The 26,640-nt window shown below is 40.6% G+C and overlaps 3 protein-coding genes across 5 annotated transcripts; 2 read left to right on the top strand and 1 right to left on the bottom strand.

Moving 5' to 3' along the window:
- The first annotated feature begins 440 nt into the window (after positions 1–440).
- caprin1b (cell cycle associated protein 1b) lies at positions 441–12,020 on the top strand. 2 transcript variants are annotated; one of them, XM_073471394.1, is made up of 18 exons: positions 441–588; positions 1,953–2,108; positions 2,324–2,386; positions 2,495–2,581; positions 2,672–2,910; positions 3,015–3,097; positions 4,991–5,200; positions 5,307–5,359; positions 5,449–5,532; positions 7,083–7,253; positions 7,328–7,436; positions 7,552–7,613; positions 7,703–7,795; positions 8,723–8,869; positions 9,239–9,392; positions 9,557–9,736; positions 11,265–11,371; positions 11,474–12,020. In XM_073471394.1, the coding sequence occupies exons 2-18, from the start codon at positions 1,953–1,955 to the stop codon at positions 11,558–11,560; spliced, it is 2,085 nt and encodes a 694-aa protein (XP_073327495.1). In that variant the 5' UTR covers positions 441–588; the 3' UTR covers positions 11,561–12,020. The 2 variants fall into 2 exon arrangements, with proteins under 2 accessions (XP_073327495.1, XP_073327496.1); XM_073471395.1 differs by having other exon boundaries at positions 498–588; positions 9,560–9,736.
- Positions 12,021–13,246: 1,226 nt separating this feature from the next.
- Positions 13,247–21,778, top strand: nat10 (N-acetyltransferase 10). 2 transcript variants are annotated; one of them, XM_073472303.1, is made up of 29 exons: positions 13,247–13,376; positions 13,628–13,751; positions 13,855–13,946; positions 14,030–14,201; positions 14,658–14,780; positions 14,875–14,936; positions 15,032–15,146; positions 15,692–15,799; positions 15,925–16,058; positions 16,149–16,242; positions 16,332–16,430; positions 16,520–16,656; positions 17,038–17,162; positions 17,298–17,448; positions 18,093–18,189; positions 18,302–18,418; positions 18,610–18,711; positions 18,806–18,880; positions 18,963–19,079; positions 19,189–19,322; positions 19,422–19,470; positions 19,563–19,659; positions 19,743–19,850; positions 19,935–20,107; positions 20,190–20,309; positions 20,414–20,512; positions 20,593–20,666; positions 20,783–20,863; positions 20,945–21,778. In XM_073472303.1, the coding sequence occupies exons 2-29, from the start codon at positions 13,638–13,640 to the stop codon at positions 21,093–21,095; spliced, it is 3,120 nt and encodes a 1,039-aa protein (XP_073328404.1). In that variant the 5' UTR covers positions 13,247–13,376; positions 13,628–13,637; the 3' UTR covers positions 21,096–21,778. The 2 variants fall into 2 exon arrangements, with proteins under 2 accessions (XP_073328404.1, XP_073328405.1); XM_073472304.1 differs by having other exon boundaries at positions 13,266–13,376; positions 13,625–13,751.
- Positions 21,371–25,115, bottom strand: mapda (N6-Methyl-AMP deaminase). Its single transcript, XM_073472305.1, has 10 exons — positions 25,001–25,115; positions 24,773–24,903; positions 23,774–23,834; positions 23,584–23,671; positions 23,409–23,490; positions 23,136–23,262; positions 22,944–23,024; positions 22,718–22,856; positions 22,545–22,645; positions 21,371–21,732 (listed from the first exon to the last, which is right to left on the bottom strand). Exons 1-10 carry the CDS (start codon positions 25,043–25,045, stop codon positions 21,541–21,543), a joined length of 1,047 nt encoding a protein of 348 aa, XP_073328406.1. The 5' UTR covers positions 25,046–25,115; the 3' UTR covers positions 21,371–21,540.
- Positions 25,116–26,640: the final 1,525 nt, after the last annotated feature.

Below are 26,640 nucleotides of genomic sequence, written 5' to 3'. Positions count from 1 at the left end.
TTCTGATATTTAAATGCCTATTTCCTTGGTGAACTTGAACAGCAAACTGATGTGTGAAATATGCCATTGTCATGTAGAGAGACAGCTGTCACCAACACATGCCAGTGTCTACAATGCGATGGGACAGCTGCAGCAGAACAAAATACTGTATATGGCATAGAGATAGAGATAGGATAGCCTAATCAAAGCTAATGATTGTGCAGATTTTCTGCCAAGGGGCTGGTGAATTTATTGCCTGATCAAAAATAGCAACTTTATAATGTTAAATCGCAGCAAAGTTAAACATTTATTAAACAGTTGAAATAGAACGTGTGTGCTGGAAATGAACATGTTTTTTAATAAACGTATCCTCTAATACGGGTTGTTTTAGTAGTTTATTTTTTCAGGCATATTTTCGACAGCCGAAAACGGACCTTCGCCTTTATAAAGAGTTTCTCCGTCTTTCGAACCGTCTCAGTTGTCGGTGAGGCCGGCGGGGCGGATCCCACACTACAGTGAAAGAGAAAATAAAGCAACACAACAATAATAACAACTTGGCCGATTCGTAAAATTCGCTAGCAAGCTCCCCTGTGGATATATAACAACAAGGTGGGTGAACCAGGAGCCGTGCTATCAAGGGAACGAGGCTCCCGGCCGGCTGCTAGTTAGCACGCGTCGCTGTAGCCACTAGACAACCAAGCTAGCAATGCGTGAAGATGCTAAGTCAATGGTCTGTGCTAATGGAAGTGCGGCCAGGGCCATTTTAACAAACCTCAGAGATAACACCGGCGAGCTGCTAGGCCTTCTCTGGACAACAGAGCTCGTAGCTGAAGTTATAATGAACATATTTCGATGAGGAGATATACGGGATTCAGAGACGTGCTCGGTCTACTTTACACACAGTTTATACAAAGTTAGCCAATTTCTGTGATGGAAATAGTTTTGGGGCTTATGGGTACAGTCTGACTTGGTGACTTATTTTGTTACGAAGCTATACTTAATGTTTGTACTGTGTGTTGTTACACCTTGCATATTAAATTCGCACCACATGTAATAGACACTTACCGGTTCTGCTTTACTTTCGCTATTTAAATCCCACCTCAACCGCTGGTACTTCCTTCTTTATTCCGTACAACGTTATAGTTACTCATTACATATTTTACTCTTGACAATACATAGGTAATCTCTCTGACGTCTATCTGTCAATGTGTTTATCTAGGTCCACTGTATCATTCATCTGACGATGTCGGCTTTTTTGAAAATGTAATCATTTAATCTACATGCAAACATTTTAATGGTTATTTCTTCTGTGCGAATCATTTGTGGTTCATTTAACTTTGTGTTGGAAATTAATGTACTCGGGTTTTTGAGTGATTGTCAGATAAAACAAAAACAATGTAAACAATTGAAAATGTAGGTTTGAGTTGGGAAAATTGTGATGTACTGTTGTGTCCAACCTTATCTCTCCTCACACCACCTCAACTAAGGATATTGGCTGATACTTTTTACTAATCAAGTATCAGTGTTCTTTTCTGTAAATTTAAAATCTGTATGCTTCGCTGCATGAAATCAACTGGAGTCATTTTTATGTAAGGTAACATGAGGCCAGTGATTTCTGTGGCTCTTAAAGCTGAGTCAGGGGCCTGCTGTGGTTGAATAAATGCAATGTATAATGACAAAGGAATGGTATCTGCTCCAATGGATACCAATCCAGAGTATCTGATCGGTGCATTTCTATTACTGTCTGACACTAAAGGACCAGCTGACTAATTAAACTGAGAAAATAATCGATAATGAAAAGAAGCGTAAGCTTCAGTCTTGATCTCTTGAGCCAGTCCTTAATAGTCATCATGCAGCATTTATTAGAGTGTTTCAACTAATGCTGATGCCATTTTCTATCGATTCTTTGCTGATGAACTTATGTAATTGTTGAAGGCATCTCAGAAGGTAACCTCTCACACTTTTATTTCTAGATGCCCTCAGTGATGAATGCAAATGGACCTCTGCAGTCTGTCAGCCCAGATGTGGGATCCGCTCCAGGGTCAATGGGCAGTCTTGGACAGTCCGAAGTCTTGAAGCAAGTGCTGGGTGTCATCGATAAGAAGGCCCGCAACATGGAGAAGAAAAAGGTGAGTACTCTCAATATCCATTTTTTCAGGATCCCACCTGATTTAAAAACCCCCCCAAAAAAGTGTGGCTACATCTTTGTTGTGTATACTATGAGGCCTGATAGGTGTCTGAAAGCTGAAGTGACCTACAAGACTAAAGCTCTCTCTATGTAATCTCTCTATGTAATGTGTCACGATTCATAACAGTTGGCTGCATTTTTGATGTTGTATTACAGAGCAAACTGGATGATTATCAAGTCAGGAAGAATAGCGGGGAGTGTCTCAATGCTGACCAGCTGGTGGGTACACTTCATCGTTTTGTACATAAACTATATGTAGTGTTATTCATACAAAGATTTCACAACCTAACAATGTGTGAAACATCTAATTTTCTTTTCTCTTTTTAGGAGGCCCTATCCAAATACCAGGAAGTTATGAATAACTTGGAATTTGCCCGTGAGTTGCACAAGACGTTCATCGCAATGGGACAAGATGTAAGGATGACTTGGGTTTTCTAAAAATGTTCCCTCCACCTTGATCTTGTAGTAACTTAACTTTTTGTGGCTCACCCATATTATCATTAGCTTCAGAAGGTGGTGAAGAAGTCTGCGAGGAGGGAGCAGCTACAGCGGGAGGAGGCAGAGCAGAGGAGGCTGAAGACGGTTCTGGAGCTGCAGTTCCTCCTGGACCGGCTGGGAGAAGACACTGTGCGGCAGGACCTGAAGCAGGGAGTTAGCGGCTCACCGCTTCTAACAGATGCAGACCTCACAGCTTTCGATGAGTTCTACAAGTTAGTGGGGCCAGACCGTGACCAAAACATCAGGTTGGTTTAAGGCATTAATATCTGACAGGCAGATGACTTCTTCTACTACTACTTCTTGCCTTTTTTAACAAGGGTATTCATACAACTTCTCTCTACACTTGCAGGTTGGTTGACCAGTATGAAGAAGCATCTATGCACCTCTGGGACCTGCTGGAAGGGAAGGACAAGACTGTGGTTGGAACGACATGTAAGTCAAATCTAACTTGGAGTCTACAAATGGCTGCAAGCAGTAGAGCTCAGTGTTTTTGGTCAAACAGCTGCAACAATTAGTTGATTGATCAATCAGTCCTTCAATAGAGAATTAATCTGCAGCTATTTTGATAATCAGTTTATTAATGCAAGTATATTTTTAAGACAAAGGATTGAAAAAATCCAGTGGTTCCCACTTGTCAAATATAATTATTCAGTGGTTTTCTTGGACTTCTATGATAGGATCTTGGCATGGTTGATGGACAAAACAGATGATTTGAAGATGTTAACTTGGGGTCTGGAACACTGATGGGACACTTTATAGACCAAGGATGAATCAATTTATAGAGAAAATAATTGGCAGGTTAATCAATATTGAAATATTTAGTAGTTGCAGCTCTACTGTAATTTACAGCTAAATTGGGTTTGTTTGTTCAATACAAACTTTGGCTTTATTTATATGCCCAGCTGGTGGTGAAAATTGTTGGCAGGACATTATATCACATGGTTAGTGACACAGCAATTATCAACAAGCTTTTTATTGTGTTGAAGCTGGCAATAAATACTTTGTCACATCCTTTTCAGTGATCCCAAGGAAAGGTAAATAGAGATGGGAAATGCTCCACACAAAACCTCCTTGTCAGACGGTTCTTCTCGGCCATTAGCCAGTCTTAATATGTTAATGTAGCATGTGCATTGTATTTTGTTAATGCAGCATGTGTGCGGTGCTCTGATGTGAATAATCAGGGCTTGGGGATATTGGCGTACTGCATTCTCAGCAATCTGGCCTCAGGACTCGCACTGCTGCATTCTGCTTGGGGGCTGAGCGCTGTGGGCTTATCCTGACTCAGCAGCAGGGCAGGGTGCCAGTGGCTCAGTCGCCTGTGGTTCCACTGGTCAGATCTCTGGAGCCACATTAGGATACTGGTGACCCAGTTCACTGTAGTGACACCAGCCAACCCCTTTCACCTCAGCGAGGACGTCTCACTTGTTGGTGACTCAGGGTGATATTTAACCAGGCAGCAGCAGACTTCTTGGCCTGAAGCACGAGGCAGTAAAGGAAAGAACATTGACCTGCTTTGCCTGAAGGGCCAAAAGTTGAAATGCCTGACCTAGCTTAAGGACTCTTCTGGTGTTTTCTAGTGAATTAGAAACCATGATTGTGTTCTTGTGGCATATTTCTAATCTAGTCTGTCAGCAATTTAGATATTTTACGCCCACGTCTAATATTTTTTCATGTGACTGTTGCTTTATGGCAGTTTGGCCCTGAAACACATTTTCTCAATTGGCTGCTTACTCTTGGCAACGTGGTCACTCGAGGGATGCACGATGATATCGGCAGCCATCATTAATTGCCGATAATTGCTTTGAAATGAAATCTCAGCGTCAGCCTGAAATGAAATCTCAGCGTCAGCCTGAAATGAACTTTTCCGTCTATCACAGGCCAGAACCTGACACTGTTATTAATTATGACATTTAAACAAAATGTGTCGACAGTAGCAGGTTTCATTGCTTATGTTGTCATGCAACTGTCGCTCATGGAAGCTCATGTAAATAAGCTGAGTGTTTGTGTGTCAAAGTGATACCTACAGATTTTGTTCTTTTGATTTCTAGCTGTAACTGTTGCTCAATCTAGTAATGATCACTGTGAATGTTACTGAGGATATTTAGATTTGATGTGTGCCCCGGCCACAGTGTTGAATTTGTGTCCTAAAAAAAAACAATGTATTTGGCTTTGATTGTACCAGTGTTTACATTCTGGCTAGCTCAACTTCTTACAAAGGTCACATGGCCTTATTCCTCATTTCAACTATCTTAAAATTGTGATTGAATGTCTGTTTTAATGGCTTGACTTTCCAACAAATTGCTTACCACGTTATCTGTCTTATAGACAAGGCACTGAGAGAGACTTTGGACCAGGTTCTGCTGAGCGGGTACTTTGACCGCGTTCCAGCTCACCAAAACGGCGTGTGCGAGGAGGAAGAAGAGGAAGAGGCAGCCTCAGCGGTGGCAGGAGCAGCAGCAGCAGCAGCAGCAGCAGCAGCAGCAGCAGCAGTAGTAGCTGAATCGTCAGAAGCAGAAGAGCAGACTGTTGATCCAGGTCTCTGAAGTCATACTGAAGGAAACTGTCAATTTTTAAGATGCTAATGTAATCAAGCAATAAAAAGATCAGCGTTGCATTCTCTGACTTGTTTTTCTCTTTACAGAAACTGAAATAATTGAGGAGTTCACAGAACCCATCGCGGTGGAAACGACAGAGGTGAGATTAATTTACCCTTTCCAGTGAAGTTCACGCTGATTATATTACTTTTCAGTGTGGTGCTGATGTTGTTTTTTTTCCCTCTCCAGTTTGTAAACAGACAGTTCATTCCAGACAGTACTTACAGCGGCAGTGAGAAGGAGCAGGGGGATGAGTGGACCACGGAAACAGAGGTATGCTGCAGGATGTTTTTCTGCAATTGAAGACTTTTTACTTCCTTTGTTTTCTTGATTATTTGCTTAGCTTCTTTGATTCTAATGTTTATTGCATCCTTGAAGCAATCTGGCCTCAAATAACCTCCATTTTAATATGAGTCACACTTCAGCTGCTGGGGCATAGGTCCATATTACTGTTTCAGTTATTTCAGGCGGAAGTAGATCCTAATCATCAAGCACATTTAAAAAATATATAAATTGAGCTAATTTTTTAGAAAAACTGCAAAATTTCAAGAGATGTCAAAAAACCTTTACAGGACTTGGATTAATCATCACATGATTTGTAAGTAGTTTGTAACTTGCAGAGTTTGTAAAGGAGGATGTTTAAATTCAAACTATTAAGAACTTCAGTGCATGCAGATTGTCATCCTTCAGACAATATTTTGAGAATGTGAAATATTGTATGCTACCTAATGCAGCCACATGACATCTGTATTTTCTTGTGATGTTTAGATAAGTAAGTGCATCATATCAGATGTTCGTGACTTGTTTTGAAAGGTTTTTTTGCCTTTTTCCGGTCTGAGTACAGAGTAGACAAATATTTGTCAGATGTTTGATCCAGTTGGCCAATATTTGATTTTTACTGACTCGGACTCAGATTGGCAGAATCCTGCAAATGATTGTTGTGAGGGCTGCAGCCACATGATTGGAAAGACCACAGTGTACCCTGTTTTATAACTCATACAGTACGGTGTTAACTATAGATGTAGTCAGGAACACTTGTTGGCAACCTTGACACAATTCATGCTCAACAGTTTAAAGGTGCAATATGTACGATTTGGCCATCTTTAAAAACACACCGGAGCTTTTATGTTTATGCACATCTGTATTTTGATTGTAACAGAAACCACTATGCTTGCAACATTGTTGTTTGTTCTGCTTTTTGACAGCATGGGATTGTGTGCATTCTTGTCTCTTTTGCTTTGTTTCTTTCTTTTTGTGTGTGTGTGTGTGTGTGTGTGAGTGAGAGGGGAACTTCAGGCTACTGTCAAGGCTTGTAGCAGTTAACTTAATTACATAAAAAACTATTGTTTTTTGTTTTGTTACTGAGTTCTAGAGCACATCAACATTTGAATTGTTGTTTAATTATTTCATATTGAATAATGTTAATATTTGGGTGTCTTTTTTTTATCAGTTTGGGGGCAAAATTTTGAGCAATTATTGGCCTGGAAAGCATCAAACTAATCTGACGTCACTGTATGTAGGAGGCTCTTCTGTCTGTCAGGCAGGTGTCTGAACACCCTCTGATGGTGTGATCCCTCATCATAAGTCTGCAGCATGTGATTTGCTGTGACAAGTCCAGGTTTTTGTGCCAAGGATGTTTATGTTCAAGGCACTGAAAAAATTCTACACTGGACACAAATTACATGTTTAATTATCAGCTATGATGTTTCAATTAACAAACGATGTGAATATAAACCCTCAGGTAGCGTCTAATCGCCTATAAACTAGTTTACAGTCCATCCTCCAGTTTTTTATTCACCTGTTGTATCCGTCTTCACTCTCAGGCAGTCAGTGCCATGCAGCAGCCGCCTGTGCAGTCTGCAGCTTCCCCTGTTGCCATGGAGACCCACCCCCTGAACTTGGCGTCTCCTGCGCCGCCTTCTGACCCCATGGTCAGGAAGCAGGTGGTGCAGGACTTGATGGCACAGATGCAAGGAACATACAACTTCATGCAGGTGAGGACTTGGTGCTCGGAATGACTTTTGACTGTAGAAATGAAACATGGTGCTCACCGCTTCTCTGCTCTCAGGACTCTATGCTGGAGTTTGACGGACAGCCCATTGACCCTGCCATTGTCTCAGCGCAACCTATGAAACCTGCTCAGAACATGGACTTGACACAGATGGTGTGTCCTCCAGGTGAGTCTTACAAAGAAACTCAGTTCTGATATCATGTAAAAGGTGTAAATGTTACACTTGAAGGCTTGAAATGGGTTTTCTGGTTTACTAAGGTGCAATACTCAAATCTTCCTAGTTCACCCAGAGTCCCGGCTATCGCAACCCAACACTGTTCCTGTCCAACCTGAGCCCACACAAGTAAGACATCAAAATTAAACCGACAGTGCTGATTGTGTCGCCACCCTGAAGAGATTTTAACAAATAATTTTTACTCTCAATGCTCTCAGGTTCCTATCGTCTCTCCAACTCCGCCCCCCATGTATCAGACCTCACACACGCCAGATCCTCGACCCCCAACAGAATCCATCGACCCCATCCAGGTAAACCCAGCTGCTCTGTAAGAGTCCCTTTGTGACTTAAAGGATCACATTTTCATTCATTAAATATGTTGTATTTGACAAATGTTCAACAGGATGAATTTGCTGGTTATAAACTGAGAAAAAATCAATATGCGCACTAATAATGTGAGATATTTTTGTGGTTGTAATTATTTTTTCTGTTAACCGTTAAGTTCAATTTGCTTTAGAATTTTACGTATTATTTATGACGATGAGAATCTAAATGGTGTTTTAAGGTCCTCCAAGCTGCCAAGAATAAAATTCTGGTCAAGTAAAAAGAAGAAAAAGCATTTGTTGCCTTGAGTAGCGACAACTTTATTGTTACTCGAGTGTCTAATGCTTGTTCAGATTCTTAAGCTTGTTTCTTATTATTTTATCAGATTTATTTAAGGATACTTTCTTTGTTTCTAACTTGGACAAATGTCTTATTTAACCTGAGTTGTGCAGCTTTATATATTTAGATTTATTTAAAGACTTTCCATATACCCCAAAGCAATCAGAATCTACTTTTATTGGTCAAGTATGTGTACATATACCTCTAGTACACAGAAATAGACATACAATTAGATAGACAGTAACTTGGATAATAAGATACTGTATTGGCTTATATACCGAAACCCAGCCTTAGTCCTGAATTGAGCTGACTGAAAGTAATAAGTATAAGGAGTCTAAACATACTGGAATCGGCATGTTAAATGCTCACCTGGTGCAAGTGTTTAATTGTAGGTTGGGAAACGCAGAAGACGTGAGCTCAGCTATCAGCACACGTCATATTTAATTAACACCTGCCAAGAAAATGTAAAGAATTTGAATTATGAACCCTGTACTTAAATATAAGTGACATCTATTTCCCACACTGTAGGAAAAAAATGTTAATGCAACTTGGGTTATGTTTCCCCTCTTCAACAGGCCTCCCTGTCCTTGTCGTCGGAGCAGCCTCCACCCTCTACAGCTCTCCCACCTGCCTCTCAAACGCAGGTTTTCCAGCCTGTTTCCAAAACTCCTCACAGCAGTGGCATCAATGTCAACGCAGCTCCATTCCAGTCAATGCAGACAGTAAGACCGGGGTGATGGCACCCAAGTCCTCATTGTTCAAACTTACTGAAGAATTACTCGCTATCAAATAATGCCTGTGTTATAACCATTTCATTCAAGTCAAAGAGCTGAATATCTGGCCAGTCATGTAGATAAAAAGGTCTTTGCAGGACTTTGTGCGTCACTGCCAGTGGAATCAAAGTGGAGCATTAATAACTTCCATTAGGAGTCCTGAAGTGCCATGTGCCAAAGTCATATGCAGTTGTGTTGGTTTGTAGTGAAGCAGCTTTATCCAGGAAATTGTTAGTAATGGACTTTACTCCTAATGAGCCTGTGACCTTTCCTCTGGTTTTGGCTTCACCACAATGTGGCCCTTGTTCGCCCCCTCAGGTGTTCAACCTCAATGCCCCGGTCCCGCCGGCGAGTGAGACAGAGGCTTTGAACCAGGCCAACCAATACCAGAACAGCTACAACCAAGCCTTCAACAGCCAGTCGCAGCATCCTGTGGAGCAGACAGAGATGCAGTCAGAACAACTGCAGTCTGGTGGGAAGATTTTCACTGTTTATTTTCCCATTATTTACTAACTGGATTGATTGTGGCAGATTTTTCTCTCTGACATTATGTTACAGTTAAAACTCCTTTATTTAAATACTGTATGTTAGATTTTGACTGGAGATTGACATGCCAACTCTTTTGGGCTTTTTTAGTAGTTGGTGCCTTCCATTCCCAAGACCAGTCAGGTGGCCATCCGCAGCCTTCCCAGCAGGGCCCAGGCTTCGGCAGGCAGCCTCAGTCCTTCTACAACAGCAGAGGGATGTCTCGAGGTGGACCTCGCAACGCCAGGGGCATGATCAACGGCTACAGAGGCTCATCGAATGGATTCAGAGGTAAAATCACGACTCACAGCCACAAATGGTTCCATTCATTTCACTCAAGCCATTTAATGTTGGTGGTTCCATCTCAGCAGTAATGTTTTTTTTGTCATTCGGACATACAGTAAGTAGGTGTCAGTTACTAAATGGCTTTATTTAGATATATAATAAGACATTTACAGAAAGAAGTGGCGTTGCTCAGTTGGAAAGTATACTTTTATTTTATTAAAGCCTCAGTCATACATGTGTTATCAATTTTACAGTGAAATATCATTTCTCATCGATTTCAATTTTTGTACCTATGTTACCTATTTTAGCATGAATGAAAGAAGATAAACATAATGGAGGGCAGCGTTCTGGTCTCGTTGTTGTAAAAGTTTTGCTTTGTTATTATTTCCTCACTCTTTTGAGGTAAGAGGAGAAAAAAAGATTCTGTCAAATCTCACATGAGAACAACCTCTCTACAACTTTTACAAGCTTTATTTTCTTGAATTAAAGATGACAACCCAGTAAATATATTAGTGTTTTTAAGAACAATGAACAGGAAGTGCACTTCACCCTCTGTGAATAGTGGACCTTATGCTACAGTTGCATTTACATTAAAGATGCTATAATTGTTTTTGTCGTTTTAGCAAACTTCCTGTTTTGCAGTTGCAGTCCCCTCCTTTTATTTTCAAGGCAGCTCTCTTTGCCTCTTAGTTTTCTTCACATAGGTTACTGACCAAACGCTCCATGACAGTGATTACTGTTTGAATATTGAGCTATTTAACACTTATTTTAATAAGAAAACTACACTTACAGCAGCTTGAATTTGACGCTGTTCTGAATCAATTTAGATTCATTAAATGTTGGGTTTTTTTTTAATTGCCATCTAGGGGTGGCCGATCTGTTATCACACTCATGATCCACAATATAAATTCCAATCTTTTTCTCAAATTTGGAATGCCCTCTAGACTGCAGCCAAATTTGAAATAGCCTATGAATTTCTACATTTGTGCCCTTTTTAAAACACAATATAGCATTGAAGATTTATTTCCTGGTGCAAACTCCTTGCTATAACTCACGATTGATTGTAAACAATGCATCACCAAAGGAAGAGCCACGTGAGCTAATTTGTCCAAGCAGCATGGCCATCTAGTTGACTACATTACTCATTTGCTGTGTTCATGTAGCGTGGATCCGCTAGTCAATAAGGTTATGTAAATCGTAGAAAAAGTCTGTGGCACTCAAGAGGGTAATGAGTTAAAAAGCCTTTAATTAATCATGGCTGTTGAATCACAACAATAGTAAAAACATGCCTACGTGTTTCAGCCATTAAGGCCTTCATTAGGGCAGTATAGGTTATGTAAAGTCTGGAAGCAGAACTAAGAGGACATTAACTATCGCAACCTTTATGATTTTTAGGACAAGTACAAGATTATGGATGCCTTAAAGATCGATCATGATCTAAATTGGACAGATTGCCCCTATTGCCAAAAAAATCTGACTGAAAGTCTGAGTCTCTAAGAAACAAATCTTAACTCTAAAATGTTCCTTTTTTCAGGTGGCTATGATGGTTATCGTCCTCCCTTTGCCAACACTCCAAACTCCGGTTATGGACCGACTCAGTTCAACACACCCCGGGATTACTCAAATGGAAATTATCAGAGGGTATGAAAGAAGCATTCAGAGCTCACACTAGCTTTGTTTGTGTCGTCTTTGCTGTCTGTGGGAGTAGTTTCTAAAATATCTTTATTTCCTCTGTTGCTCAAGGATGGTTACCAACAGAACTACAAGCGAGGAGCTGGTCAGGGACCCAGAGGCGTGTCAAGAGGCAGCACTCAGGCAATACGATCCTGAGAAGGCCTTTCATAATGACTGTGACTGACTTAACTTGCACCACACTGAAAATTCAAAATTCAAGAATGCATTTGCCCCAGCTCACTCATGTTCTCTTTTCTTTGTTCTTCATCAGTGGTATTATTCCTGTCTCTCTTAAATCAAAGTAATGCCTGCTTTGATATTTGGAAATATTAAATCATTTAAAGTTTTAACACACAAGCAAAGCTGTGAATCTAATCATTGATTTACATGCGCTGTGTGTTACAATATTCCTGTAAACTTGAAAGATTTCATAAGTTATTTTTTGTATAAAAAAAATGCACCTGCCACTGCTGGTCCAATCCATGGGAGTTTATTCCCTTTCTCAGTTCTTTTCTGTCATTTTGGTTCTAAAAAGGATTTTATGTTCAATGAGCTCCCGTTTCCTTGTTTGTAAATTGATGTTGCTTCAAGAGTTTCAATAAAGTTGTGTTGCATACCCATGCTTCAGCCTCAGTTTTCTGCTCTACTGTTTGTGCATGTGTCAGTGACACACTCCTCTAAATGCAGTCTTGCTCATCTTTGTCTGTGTTGTAAGCCAGTTTACAACATTGGTAATGCAGAGTCACTTTAAAGGTGTGGTGTGTGTTTGAGGCAACTAACCACATCTGAAACCACTGATGTGATGGTGTGAAAGACGTCACAATTGCTACCATCACATCACCTCAGCACACCTTCATATTATGACCCTGTGTTTTCCCTGAACCATTTTAATAGCTAGAAAGATCTAGATGCTTTTGCAGGTGGTGAAACAGCACCACCCAGTGGCTCATCCCAGTACAGCCGACCTAACACTTAAATAATGAATTCTGCTCAAAACTCTTTTCAATCAAGGCTTTTATAGTAAATAACAATTTCCTGAGAAAGTCTGTGGCTGCTCGTCTGACTTTGTCATCCAGATTTGTGTCTTTGTTTTTTGTTTTCCCACCAAGACAATGAGCAGGACGTTGTTTTAAAGTATAATTTAATCCTTATGTTAAATGTTATTTTGCAGTGGAAACAATTTCTGCACAAAAAAAGTGAATGTAAGTTGAAGATCATTATGATGCTGGGAAGTACTTTGCCACAGACAAGCGCGTTTAAAAGGGCTTTTGTCCCCTGAGCTGGTGCTCACAGGCATGATTCGCATGTATCCTGTCTTTAATAAAAAACTCATTCCATGTTTCTATATTTAAGGTATTACTACTCCAACGTAAACTGCTGAACCCGATCCTATTGTCTGAACGCAGAAGTATAGATACAGCAATAGACCATGATCTCTACTATGTAGTTTGCTTGGAGAAGAATGGGTTACTCACAATTACGTTACCATCTTGCTCTTCTATAAATATCAGCAATGCTAAAAAAAAAAAAAATACTCATCAAAATAAGTCAGATCCATGGTTTAAGCTTTCAAATAGCCTTCTCTGACCAACCAAAACCCAAATGTATTCAGTTTACTATTTACTATGTTTGCATAAAGTCAACCAGTCATGTTTAATTTTTAATTGAATATATTTATCCAGTTTATTTCTCAGGGATAATGACTTAAACTATTAACCAATTATCAAAACTAGTTTGAAGCCTATTGACTAATCGTTTCAGGAGTCGAGAGCTCCGCCTGGGAGACAAACCTCGGGGCCCTCCTCCTCACTTCCTCATAGAGCGTCGCGCTGTTTTGACGTCATGCCGGGGGTCCTCCATGAACGGGTGTCTCCACGTGAGAGTATCAACAGCATGATGGCTGGCGTGTGAATATACGACTTGTTGGAGTTTTCAGAAGATTAAACAACAGTCAGCTCGTCTGTATATGAAGGTATTTAGAGAATCTCGAGATGTGAAGTGACGCTTTAATTCTGCGTTACTTCTTCCTCGCTTTGCGCTGGTTTTTAGATTTCCTGCTGTCGTTAACTCTCATTTGTTTTGGCTGAAAGTTAGCTCCAGTCAGTCATTCCTCGCCGCTCAGTTGACAGCACTTACTGGGTGTAGCTGAGACGATTATGTCGCACTGTGTCGCTGATATTCGCTTCTGTGCGTTGATGTGATTTTTGTGATTTCCCTCAGCAGCTGTGAGACGATGGCGACAATCCGCAAGAAGGTCGACAACCGGATTCGTGTCCAGATTGAGAATGGAGTCGCTCTGCAGCATCGGACCATGTTCGTGGTGGTGGGAGATCGTGGAAGAGATCAGGTAATGTCAAAACGATCAGTCTCAGTGGCAGAAGGCTGTTTTTTTTTTTTAAAAGATTAGATTCGTCAGTGTGGCTAACCACTCGGACCTGTCTGTGATCCAGGTTGTCATTCTGCATCACATGCTGTCCAAAGCCTCCGTCAGAGCACGACCCTCCGTGCTCTGGTGCTACAAGAAAGACCTAGGATTCAGCAGGTAAGTCAGATTGAGCTGTTGGTCATTTACCGCGTCCAAAAGGAGAAACGGGGGGTTTGATTTGTGTGAAATGTCTTAAACAGCAATCGGAAGAAGCGCATGAGGCAGCTGCAGAAGAAGATAAAAACCGGAACGCTGAATCTGAACCAGGATGACCCGTTTGAGCTGTTCGTGGCTGCGACCAACATCCGCTACTGTTACTACAACGAGACACACAAGATCCTGGGAAACACCTTCGGCATGTGCGTCCTGCAGGTGAGTCAACTTCACCTCAGCTGGAGACCAACAAGTGTTGCATATGATCACTAGGGATAGACCGATCATCAGCCCTGACTGATCATCAGGCCAATATTCATCTTACATGCGCTCATCTATTAGCCGACATTATCCGTCACACATGTATAAGTATCAGTGCATATGTTGCCTGATATACACCAACATGAAAGCTGTTTTTGTAAGAGATTACAATGCAGGAAAAGATTCTTTGGGTAAAATATAATTATTAAATTCCCAGTTAAGTTTACTGTTTCATTGCTCTGATGTCATATTAGACAATAAAGTTTATTGCTGAACTGTAAAAATGTCCTGCCTCTTTTACATATCTCTGTCACAAATGTTTGATAACCACATTTGAGAGATCATTGCAAAAAAAATCCGTATATCGCCCAATATATCTGAATCTTAAGTGCTTTTGTTTTCTGTGTCAAACAGGATTTTGAAGCCATCACTCCCAATCTTTTGGCAAGAACTATTGAAACAGTAGAAGGAGGCGGTATAGTAGTGCTACTGCTGAGGACGATGAACTCTCTCAAGCAGCTGTACACTATGACGATGGTAAGTCTGTGGCCTGTTCTCTCGCCTCCACACACGTCGGATTGTGTTTGGACATCATGATGGTTTGGGATCATTGTGGCTTGTTCTCTTGCAGGACGTTCACGCTCGATACCGGACCGAGGCTCATCAGGACGTGGTGGGAAGGTTCAATGAGAGGTGAGTCCTCTTCCGGCTTTCACTGGATTTGGAGCATTCTTAGTCAATGGAACGACAATTTTATTAAATTACTAGTTTTGTTTCACTGTTCCTAGGTTCATTCTGTCGCTTGCATCCTGCAAGAACTGCGTTGTCATCGATGACCAGCTCAACATCCTGCCGATGTCCAGCCACATGGCAAACATCAAGGCCGTCCCTCCAAAGACTCAGGTGACTTTATTAGAGTAGAAATGATTAGTCATATATGTGACAGGCATTTTTCACTTTATAGAAAAATCTATATGCTCTAGTGCTGACCAATGACCGAATCACAAAGAGATCACTGAACGATGTGAACATGTGCCATTAAAAAGAACTGCCTGAAATGTAATGAATAAGAAAACATATTTACCTTCACCATGCATTTAGTCTCCATGCAAACTTCTGACGTTGATTTTCTATCATAAGTTATATCGCCATCACATGATTGAACAGTGTTATGTGTTATGAAGGCCGAAGATGCACAATGAGGATTCACAACAATAAAGTCACTGCTTGTTTGTACAAAATGTAGATCACACATTCCCCCAGTGATAGCTTTTCTCAAAAATTATACTTTCATTATATAAGCCGTTACATTTTTAGGCCTCTTTCAAATGAGTTTTTCCCATTTGGAGGAGCCGCAGGTCTTTGGTGCAGGGACTCCTTGCTGTTAAAAGATTAAGGCAGAAACCTAAGTTTCTCTGATTTCTGACCAGTTCTCTCCTCCCCTTCAGGAGGACGGTTTGTCTCCTCGAGAACAGGAGCTGAAGGATCTGAAGGAGTCCCTTCAGGACACGCAGCCTGTGGGTGTGTTGGTGGATTCCTGCAGGACTATGGACCAGGTGTGGACCTCTCACTGAACAGAGTGCAAAGATCATGACACCCTTCCTGAGAAATTACACCTCAGTAGTCGTCCTGTTTTGTTTGTCTTGATAGTTATGATATTAAAGTTGCTAATGTCCTCTAGGCTAAAGGAGTGCTGAAGTTCATTGAGGCGATCTCAGAGAAGACTCTGAGGAGCACCGTGGCTCTGACTGCTGCCCGAGGTCGGGGCAAGTCTGCAGCACTTGGGCTGGCTGTTGCTGGAGCTGTGGCTTTTGGGTACAGATGAGTTTCTTAACGTCCGCCAAATAAATCAGTCTGTTTATTCTGTACAAAATGCTGCTAATGCTTGCCTGACATCCTTTACAGATACTCCAATATCTTTGTAACCTCACCGAGCCCGGACAACCTCCACACCATGTTTGAATTCATCTTCAAAGGCTTCGATTCTCTGCAGTATCAGGTAGACTGCCCAAGAATCCTCTCTGTGCCAGATACAGTATGCTCGTGCTGTGAGCACACACCACTTCATATCCTGTTTTGCATTTGTAGGAGCATCTCGACTATGAAATCATCCAGTCTTTGAATCCAGAGTTCAACAAAGCTGTGGTGCGGGTGAACATCTTCAAAGAGCATCGGCAGACGATTCAGGTAAACGAGACCAGAGGACTCTTCTTCATTTCCTGTTCTTTACAACAGCAGGTGACCATGTCTGACCTTCCTGTTTATGTGACCGACAGTACATCCACCCAGGTGACGCAGTGAAGCTGGGCCAGGCTGAGCTGCTGGTCATCGACGAGGCTGCAGCCATCCCCCTTCCTCTGGTTAAGAAACTGCTCGGACCGTATCTGGTTTTCATGGCGTCCACCATCAACGGGTCAGTAATGGAGCTGAATTTACCTCATCAGATAACACATTTCTTTTATCTGAAAAACATTATGCACAAGGACATTTTGAGTGATTATGGATTTAATGACCAGTGAAGTAGAAGCGATATAAATAAATTGCTTGTTTTGCTCGACTACTAGTCAAAAATCCGAAGCTTAATTTCATTATAATAAATGACTGAGCAAATTGGGAAACATTGATGTATTTAAGGAGCGGTCACCAGTGAATTTCTGGCGTTTTTGCTTAAAAATGGACCTAAACGATTTGTCAATTATCCCATTAGTTAATATTCTGTCAAATAATAAATTGCTTCATCATTTCAGCTCTAATTATTTGCATTTCTCACCACTGTGTTCCTTCATCTCTGCAGGTACGAAGGCACCGGACGCTCTCTCTCCCTCAAACTGATTCAGCAGTTGAGGCAGCAGAGTGCAGACAGTATGCAGAACATGTCGGCAGAGAACAGGACGGCTAACACAGCGAGGCTAGCAGCAGGTAACATCTCTGCCTTTTACTGTGTGTGTGTGTGTGTGTGTGTGTGTGTGTGTGTGTGTGTGTGTGTGTGTGTGTGTGTGTTTAGTGTGTCTCTGTCATCTGTCTGACTGTTTGTCCACCTGTGTCCCTGCGCAGCTCGATCGCTCCACGAAGTTTCTCTTCACGAGTCCATTCGGTACGCTCCAGGAGACGCTGTAGAGAAGTGGCTGAACGATCTTCTCTGTCTGGACTGTCTGAACATCCCCAGGCTCATTTCTGGCTGCCCACTTCCACAGACTTGTGACCTGTATCCTTGAGTTCAAGTTACTCGGCCTGCACACACACTTACAATATATCATACAAGCAAAACATTCAAAAAGTTCAGGAAAAATAACAACCCAGGGTCAGTGTTCAGATGGTTAGAAGTGTTTCTCTGGTGACATTTAATTGAACACAAGCATGTAGAGCAGGCAACCAATGATCATTATCACTGTTTTTTGGTCTGCTGATCATTTTCTCCATTAATCGTTTCATCAGAAAAATACAGAAATGTGCACATTGTATCACAAGTTATAACGTTTTCTGATCGCTCGTTTCCGCCGACTGGCGTCCCAAAAGATACAAATATTTAATTTACTTTCAATTATTACAAAGAAAAGCAGAAAACCTTTACATCTGACAAGTTTTAAGTTATTAATCCAATAACCTGCTGCCAGCGATCAGTATCAGTAAAACAGTATGTTTTTTTAAAAATTCTACAAGTCAAAGGTACGGCTACATCGATTAAAAACTAAAGATCAAATCAGGTTTGAATTGGATTGTTATCTGTGATACGTGTGCATTCTTTTTGCATCACAGTAGACGACCATGTGAAATATTTCCGACCATATGTGAGTCTAAAACAAAGCAAGCTGCAGTTTCTTGTGTTTGTCCTCAGCCTGCACTGTCCAGATATTATGTGAACAGAGACACACTGTTCTGTTACCACAAAGCATCTGAGGCCTTCCTGCAGCGGCTGATGGCTCTCTACGTGGCATCGCACTACAAGGTGATTTAGTTTAGTTTGAATTCACCTCACTCAGCATAATAACTGACACACAGTGTTGTTTTATCTATTTTATTTATGTTTCTCTGCTTACTTTTTTTTTCTGCGGATCCAGAATTCACCAAACGACCTTCAGATGTTGTCCGACGCTCCGGCCCATCACCTCTTCTGCCTCCTTCCTCCTGTTCCGCCCACACAGAACTCACTACCTGAGGTCCTTGCTGTGGTGCAGGTAAGACAATATGATATTCTGTTTTTAGAGAAGAGTGATGGGCCGATGATAAAGACTAACTTCCATGAAATCAGCCATTCCTTTATCAGTAGTCCGTTATTGATTTCATGCATTCAGAGACAATCTCTGGCCTCCTTGTAGGCCTGTTTATTGACTTGACTTACTACATTCGTACTTCTTTGGTCCCTCAGGTGTGTCTTGAAGGAGAAATATCTCGGCAGTCCATCCTAAACAGTTTGTCCAGAGGAAAGAAGGCCTCTGGTGACCTCATTCCCTGGACGGTGTCCGAACAGGTACACACTGCTCACAAAGCTTTTCACAAAATTACAGCGCACACAGTGCGCAGCCCGCAGTGCAAACATGAATCTTCTGCTCTTGTTTTTGCAGTTCCAAGACTCAGAGTTCGCCGGCCTCTCTGGAGGCAGAGTGGTGCGAATAGCCGTCAATCCAGACTATCAAGGGGTGAGAACATGAAAAGGTTTTAGTCTGTGTTTACCAGTTTTTAATTAGTCCGCATGTAACTCGTTTCCAACCTGTCCATCAGATGGGCTATGGCTCCAGAGCTCTCCAGCTGCTGCAGATGTACTATGAGGGCAAGTTTCCCACCATGGATGAGAGCACACACTCGAATCACAAAGAGATCACCTCCGTCAGCAGTGAGGTAATGTATTCAGCTGAAAGGCATGAATTCTTCACTTTAAGTGTAACGAGAGTCAAAATACAAGTTAGGCAGATTAAACACTTCTGACAGCAGCCGTCTTGTTGTTCAGGCCGTCAGTCTGCTGGAGGAGGTGATCACTCCACGGAGGGAGCTTCCTCCTCTGCTGCTGAAGCTGAGTGAGAGGAGAGCAGAGAGACTGGACTATCTGGGAGTCTCCTATGGCCTCACTACACAACTGCTCAAGTGAGTTAACTTGAATATGGAGAAGTATGGAGAAGGGGAAGAGGGTTGTAATATTTTGCAGATTTAGAAATGTCAAAAACTGTTTTTGCAACCTGACAGGTTCTGGAAGAAAGCAGGTTATACTCCAGTCTACTTAAGACAAACCCCTGTAAGTATATATAAAAAAAAGCATTTTTAAGTATGATTCTGTACATTGTGCCGTTGTCACATACTGTAAGCGTTATTTGTGTTTGTATCTAGAATGACCTGACAGGAGAGCACTCTTGTGTGATGCTGAAGGGGCTGAACACAGACGAAGCCCCCGAGCAGAGCCAGTGGCTGTCTGCCTTCTGGAAAGGTGAACTTTCCCTGTACTTTCTGTGCAGATCTGGTGTGTTTAAACTTATTACAGTGTGAATGAACAGTTGCCGTTTTCCTCAGATTTCCGCCGGCGCTTCCTGTCTCTCCTCTCCTACCAGTTCGGCAGCTTCCATCCAAGCATGGCCCTCAGCATCCTGCAGAATAAGAAGTCCAAGGAGGAGACGAGCAGTAAGACTCCTCTAGTAGCTGACATAATCAGATTGCCTCTGCGTCTCACAGACCTGAACTGACTTGTCTTTTTGATCTTCACAGCTCTCAGTAACTCTGAGTTGGCAGCCCATTTCAGCCCTTACGACCTCAAACGTCTGGAGTTGTACTCCAGGAGCATGGTGGACTACCACCTGATCATGGACCTGGTCCCAGCAGTGGCACGCATCTTCTTCCTCAAGCAGCTTGGTGACGTGTCTCTCTCAGCTGCACAGTGTGTAAGTTTCCCCTTGTGTTATGGCTTCTTCTAGTAAATACAGTATTATTGTCATATTTGTTGATTATCCCTGTTCCTTCTAGGCATTACTGTTGGGTATAGGGTTACAGCACAAATCGGTGGATCAGCTAGAAAAAGAAATTGAGCTCCCAAGCTCGCAGCTCATGGGCCTCTTTAACCGTCTGATCCGGAAATTTGTGCAAGTAAGTCCTTTATTGAAGTCATAACATTTTAAAAAGAGGATGCCATGAAGTCTACCTTTGCAACAACATTAAAACTCTATTTTTCTGGCCTTTTACTACCCTAGGTCTTCACCAGGATCCAAGAAAAAGCCATTGAGGCAGAGATGGTGACCACAAAAGACGTTTCCATGGAGCCGACTGCCAAAAACCTAAATGATGATCTGGTATGTGGTCAACAATTTTGATGTGTTTTTATTTATTTAATTTATTAAAACTTAACCAGAAATGTATCTGCTACCAACAGAATGAAGCGGCTAAAGAGTTTGACGAGAGACACAAGCAGGATGTGGAGAAAGTGAAGGAACTGGACCTGGAAGAGTAAGTATGAGCTTTAAGGGGGGTGGTGGCCTTTGTCATTCTTTGCATGTTACATTTTAAATAAAAAAAAACATACAAGGCATGATTTACTGTAATGATTTGGTTTGTATTTATAGGTACAAGATCCGAGGAGATGATGAGGAATGGGGCGAGGTGTTGAAGAACGCAGGAAACACGGCTATCGTCAGCATCAAGAGGTGAAGTGAAATCCAGGATCTTTGGCGGTAATCTTTGGTTGTTATAGAAACATGTTTGTAACGATGTCTTGCCTCCAACAGTGACAAGAAGAGGAAGTGGGATGGGGGAAATGCCCTAGCAAGCAACGGAGCTCCGCAGCAAGGGAAACAAAAGAAGAAGGAAATGCAACACGGCAAGTTCAAGAAGAACAAGGACAAACATGGAAAATTTGGGAAGAAGATGCGACAGTAAACACTGCTACGTTAACGGGACAGTGTGTGGGAGCAAAGCGGCGTCAAAGTTGCCTGTAATTTGGAGAACTTTGGATATCTTTGGATGAACTTGCAGATACTGAAGACTGGATATCCGCTGAGATTTGTTTCTTTAATCCATGACAGTTTGTTTGAATCCCGTTCCCTGAATACACCAAGATATCTACATTATGTCGTCACAAGTTTGGTTCTTAGATTTATGTTGAGTGCAACACTGAACATCAGCAGAACATAACACACTTACTGTTGTTGTACTAAATCTGTATCATTTACTTTTAAGTTTTTCAAACATGTTCACAGTATTTTAAGAGTTCCCTTTGAGTTTATGTCATGATTTCTACAAAAGCTTGTAAAAAGTTAATACAAAGTTTTTTAAAAACTGAAATGTGAGGAGGTATGGTTGGCTTTAGGTTCCACTGAGCAGGTCACTTGAACACTTGAGGCTGGAGATCAGTCCACTTCTGTTTGAGCTGCTGTTTCACAGTGTCTGGTGCAAAGATACAGTCTATGGCCTGCTGGGAGAGCTTCCATACGGCTTCATGACTCAGACCAAACGTGGAAGCTGCCAGCTGATATTCCTGAGACAAATCCGTACAGAAGACTCCCTTATCATCAGTCTGTGAAGATACGAAAACATTAAAAGTCATTCATGGTGAACTCTGATTTTGTCACCGTTAAGTGTCATCTTAGGTTCTATGATATTGTTTGTTTTTTTTTTCATAAGGATGCTTCATTGATTTTACACGTCAGTTTACTTATCATGAAAAGTACTACTCGGAGCTGTGGCACAGGTAATGTGACTACTTCTAAACTGTTTGCGTAATTGGTTGAATGAAAAGGTTTTAGGCAAAAGTGTAGTTATCATATGGGTAAGGGTTTGCACAAATTTGGGACGATGCTTAGCTAGTTTTAACTCATTTTTTTCAAGTTTGGAAATACATTTGAATTAAAAAACAGTCCTTGAAAGATAATCTGGTGTTTCATCTACACAATGACTCACATAAACAAAGATCTTGTCATATTCACAAAGAAACTATCACATTGTTATATTTCTTGTCAAATCTCGTCAGAATTAGCAAGAATTAAAAAATTATGATCAAAGCATGCATTAATATGAACAACTGGTAAAATCAAAAATTTAAAAATATACATTGATTGCTGTTGGTATTAAGGAAATCTGTAAACTTTATTTTTGGCAGTTGCGTTTGTAGTAATACTTTAGATGTGAGGATAAAGGCTTAACATTAAGGATCCGGACATTAATGGTTTAGATATCTTTAAAGTCCTTGAATTAAATTCTTAAAATTGTATACACAGACATTTTAAATGCTACGCAGCCCCATCCAATGAAATTTAAAATATATACTAGATGTTTTTTTTTTAAAACAAAAGCTTCACTGCCTGTGAGATGCAAAGAGAGGAGACTTACACAAATCACACTTGGATGTCCCTTCTGGTACCAGTATTTGAAATGATGTTTGGAGTAACACGGCACAGTTTGTCCTTTGACATTTGACGTCAGACACAGCTCTGCAAGACAAAGAAAGTTAAGAAACTAAAAGTCAGCTTCGTACACAATTATTCGTTTGACCTCAGTCTTACCCAGTGGTATGTTGTTCTTCACCACTTTGTCAACAAGACCTTCAGATCCGCCCACTTCAGGATGCAAGAAGGTGCCGTGACCGATCCTGTCTGGAGGAAGATTCAACAGCAGGTCCGACTCCTCCAGCTGTGATGGTACCTGCGACAGTTGTAGTTGTAATGTCAGAACACTCACAGATAATGTGACTACAGATAATAAATTACATTAAAAATGTTGCGGTCATACTTCTGAGAGGTGCAGTGACAACTTCAATCCACAGTTCTTGGCCCTTTGTAGGGCAGGAAGTAGGTCTTTGCCATGGCCAACCTTAAATTAAAAACAAATGAATAAACAGAAGAATATTTCTTTGGTGCACTGACAAGACAAGGTAAAACTGTAATGTTCTTTTCTTTTCTAAAAGCCTCACACTTGACTGACCGTTGGGTCTCCACTGAGGTCGAGTCCCACCACCAAGCCATCAGAGGACAGCATGAACTCCTCAGCCAGCTTCACTGTTTCCATGGCAACTTCAGTCCCATTCCTGCGGTCAATGGCCACCAGAAACCTTCAGGACAAAAGGGCTCATTTAGAAGCACACACTACTGTGGCAGCAGTCAAATTACTGGATCATCATAGTAAAACATCATGCAGTATTTTGGGGGTTTCATCACATCAGTGAAACAACAGTGAAATAATAAAGGCTATGCATACCTGACATCAATGTCCACGCCCTCCTTTTTACACTGTTGGATGGCTTTGAGACAAGTTTCAACATATGTCTTTTTTGTCAATCCTAGCAAAAAGATCATCAACTGTTAATCCTTATAACAATCCTGATGATAAAATTGTGCAATCATGATATCAGGCTCCATGCTGACATCCTTACCTGTGTTTTTCTCCTCCCTTGGAGTACTTCTCAGTTCTAAATATTTGACACCGTCAGCTGCAAACTCTTTGATAACATCTGTAGCCACCTAGTGGGAAAAAAGAAAAGAAACATTTGTTATTGATATCCTGGACGAAAATGAGGAAAAAGACAGCAAAACTTAGTTTTAACTTGAACAAACAATCCTCACCATCAGGATATCCTCCTCCGTGTTCACCAGCTGTTGGATGACCTTGAAGACCTGAAAACATCTGCAGACATGCACACCATTTTGTTTCAATGCTGATCCCCTTCTGAACTGAATACTGTTGCTTCTGAAGCCCATTTCTGACAGTTAAAGATAAAAAGTTGATGAAAACTTAGTCTTGATGTCACAATTATGACTTTTTATCTCATTATTTTGACTTTTTAACTTATAATTATGACGTTTATCTCATAATTATGACTTTTTATCTAATTATTTTGACTTTATTTATAATTATGACTTCTTAATTTTGACTTTTTAACTAATAATTTCTACTTTTTATCAAATTATTTTTGACATTTTACCTCATAATTATCACCATTTATCTCATAATGGTGACTTTCATCTCATCACTTTGACATTTTGATTCATAATTTTGACTTTTTGTCTCATTATTTTGACATTTATCTCATCACTTCAACTTTTCATCCCATAATTATGACTTACTTCATAACTTTGACTTTTTAATCTCATCATTTTGACTTTTATCTCGTAATTATTACTTTTGATATCATAATTTTGACTTTTTAACTCATAATAATGTCTTCTTATCTCATCACATTGACCCTTTATCTTATTATTATGACTTTTTAATATAATAACTTGACTTTTTATCTCATATATGTCTCATATATGTCTATGATATATGTCTCATATATCTCATCTCATAATTATGATTTACCATTGGAATATTTTTTTTCACCGAGCTTGGTTTTCACCGTTTATATCTTTGACTGAAGGGAAGGGGCTTCCCACTGAACCTATAGAAACTTATCTACTCTGTTAGCGACTGAATTATTTCTACATCACCCACCTGAAGAAACTAAAGGAATGAATGAATGAAATGACCGAGACTGAACCATTAAATAGACCCAGTTTTATTCAAACAGTCGCGTTAACTCTCACTGAAGTACAGTTCAAGGTTTAATAGACATGTATACGCACTCGTCCAGTGTCCTCCGCTGGCCTTTGCCGATAGCCGTCATGCTGTGCTCAATGTTGAGATGAGGTTTTCGGCTGAACAGTTTCTCGATGGTTTGGTAGCTGACGGAGCCGTTGAGGTGAGCATGAAGCTCCTGGACACAGTCACAACGCTAATGTTAGCATGTAGCAATCACAAACTCCTTTAAGTCCCTTTTCCTCCAAAACATCTTCAATACATTTGTGACTTACCACTTTTGGAAGCTCCCGATAAAAGACATCAGCCTGACTATCCATCACAAATAAAAGAAAAAGGCCTGAGTTGGTTTGCGAGCTTTAAGTTGTGATCTGTCACATACCGCTGACATCCAGCCTCTGTTTTCAGTGCACTTTGTGCTGTTGCATCGCCAAGTGCAACATAGAAAATCCTCCCCTTCGAAAAGGTTCCGCCACTTCCGCTGTGCTGAAAGCGCTGCGAAACTGTGAAATTCTTCCTTCACAAGTTTACAAATGGTCTTAATGTGATATTTTCTATCAGTGAATTGTTTCTAGTAGTTAGAAATAGCTCCAGGTTACAATTCAACTGCACCTGCACATTTAAAGTCTTGACAGTTAAGTTACGACACCTGCTAACTGTAGGATTTCATAATTCTCTTTTTAATGAACATAAATGTTGTCATCTATAAAACTAAATGGAAAATCTATGATTAGATCGACCATAAAAAGACAATGCATTTGTATTTAGTTCTATACATAGGCTTACATTATTATTTGCCTCTGTACTTGGGTCATTTGGCATCTTCATGGTATGAAATGGCAACATTGGGGAAAATGAATTTAACTTTGGGGAACATATTTCCCACAGAATTTATAGGCGAATATCTTTCAGGTGAAACTCCATCGAGAAGTTGTAGTTTATACTGTGAATATGCGGTTTACAAATCTTGTTCATAACCTAAAGCCAATGTAGGCTATATTAACAAATGTAATATATGTTGCTCACACATTCTGTATGATGCTATATTAGGCAGGGTTATGGAAATGAAGGACATATAAATGTAGTGATTACACTCACTTTCTCCCCTATAAGCTCAGTTCATGTGACTAATATGACCCCTTTTCATCTTCAACTGGACGTCATAAGGGTAATAAAAGCATACACACTGGTCCATTCACAGGTATTATTTACTGGTAGTACTGCACTCCATGAGAAATACCTATGTTATGGTAGTTTAGTTGAATAAAGCTACTAAAATGTATCTTAACCATGAAAATATTTTTTAATTCTTGTACAACAGGGAAAAGATATTAAAAAAACGGAACTTATTAAAATACCAAGCGTTGAGTGTCCTTTGATGAATATGATTGGAACCTGGATTAAACATCCATGGTAAAAATGAGTAAAAACCACGGGGTGTCGTGCTTTTCTTCAGTCAATACCTGTAGAAGCGTTAGATAAAAAGTTTTGGGAATGGGACAAATCATCATCCAGACACATATGGGCTGGAACAAAACCGAGGGTAAGAATTAAAACTCTCAGACAGACAGTTAGAGACTAGCTGGTGAACATAATGGAACATTCAAACATCAACATGATTACACTACAACTGCAATGGAACAGAGCTTATTTATTCATTCTCTATTTATTTTCTCTATTTTTAAAAAGGCACACTAATGTCAAGAGCCCTCAGCAGTATAGATAAGAAAATGCTCATGTTGGAAATGAGCAAATCATGTAATTCTTGTAACTGTGATCCTGCCACAATCCTTTACCTGAGCCAAAACCTCTGAATCTGGAGGGATCAACTATCATCACTCAAGATATCACTGCTTGTTTAACAACTAGCAATGTTCTGTTAGAGATTAGATGAAAGACTAAGACCACAGTGGGT

Source organism: Pagrus major, chromosome 8 (assembly GCF_040436345.1).
Source record: "Pagrus major chromosome 8, Pma_NU_1.0".
NCBI classification, from domain to species: Eukaryota; Metazoa; Chordata; class Actinopteri; order Spariformes; family Sparidae; genus Pagrus; species Pagrus major.
Note: the sequence above shows the minus strand (reverse complement) of the source record. Positions and strands in the feature narration are given on the sequence as shown.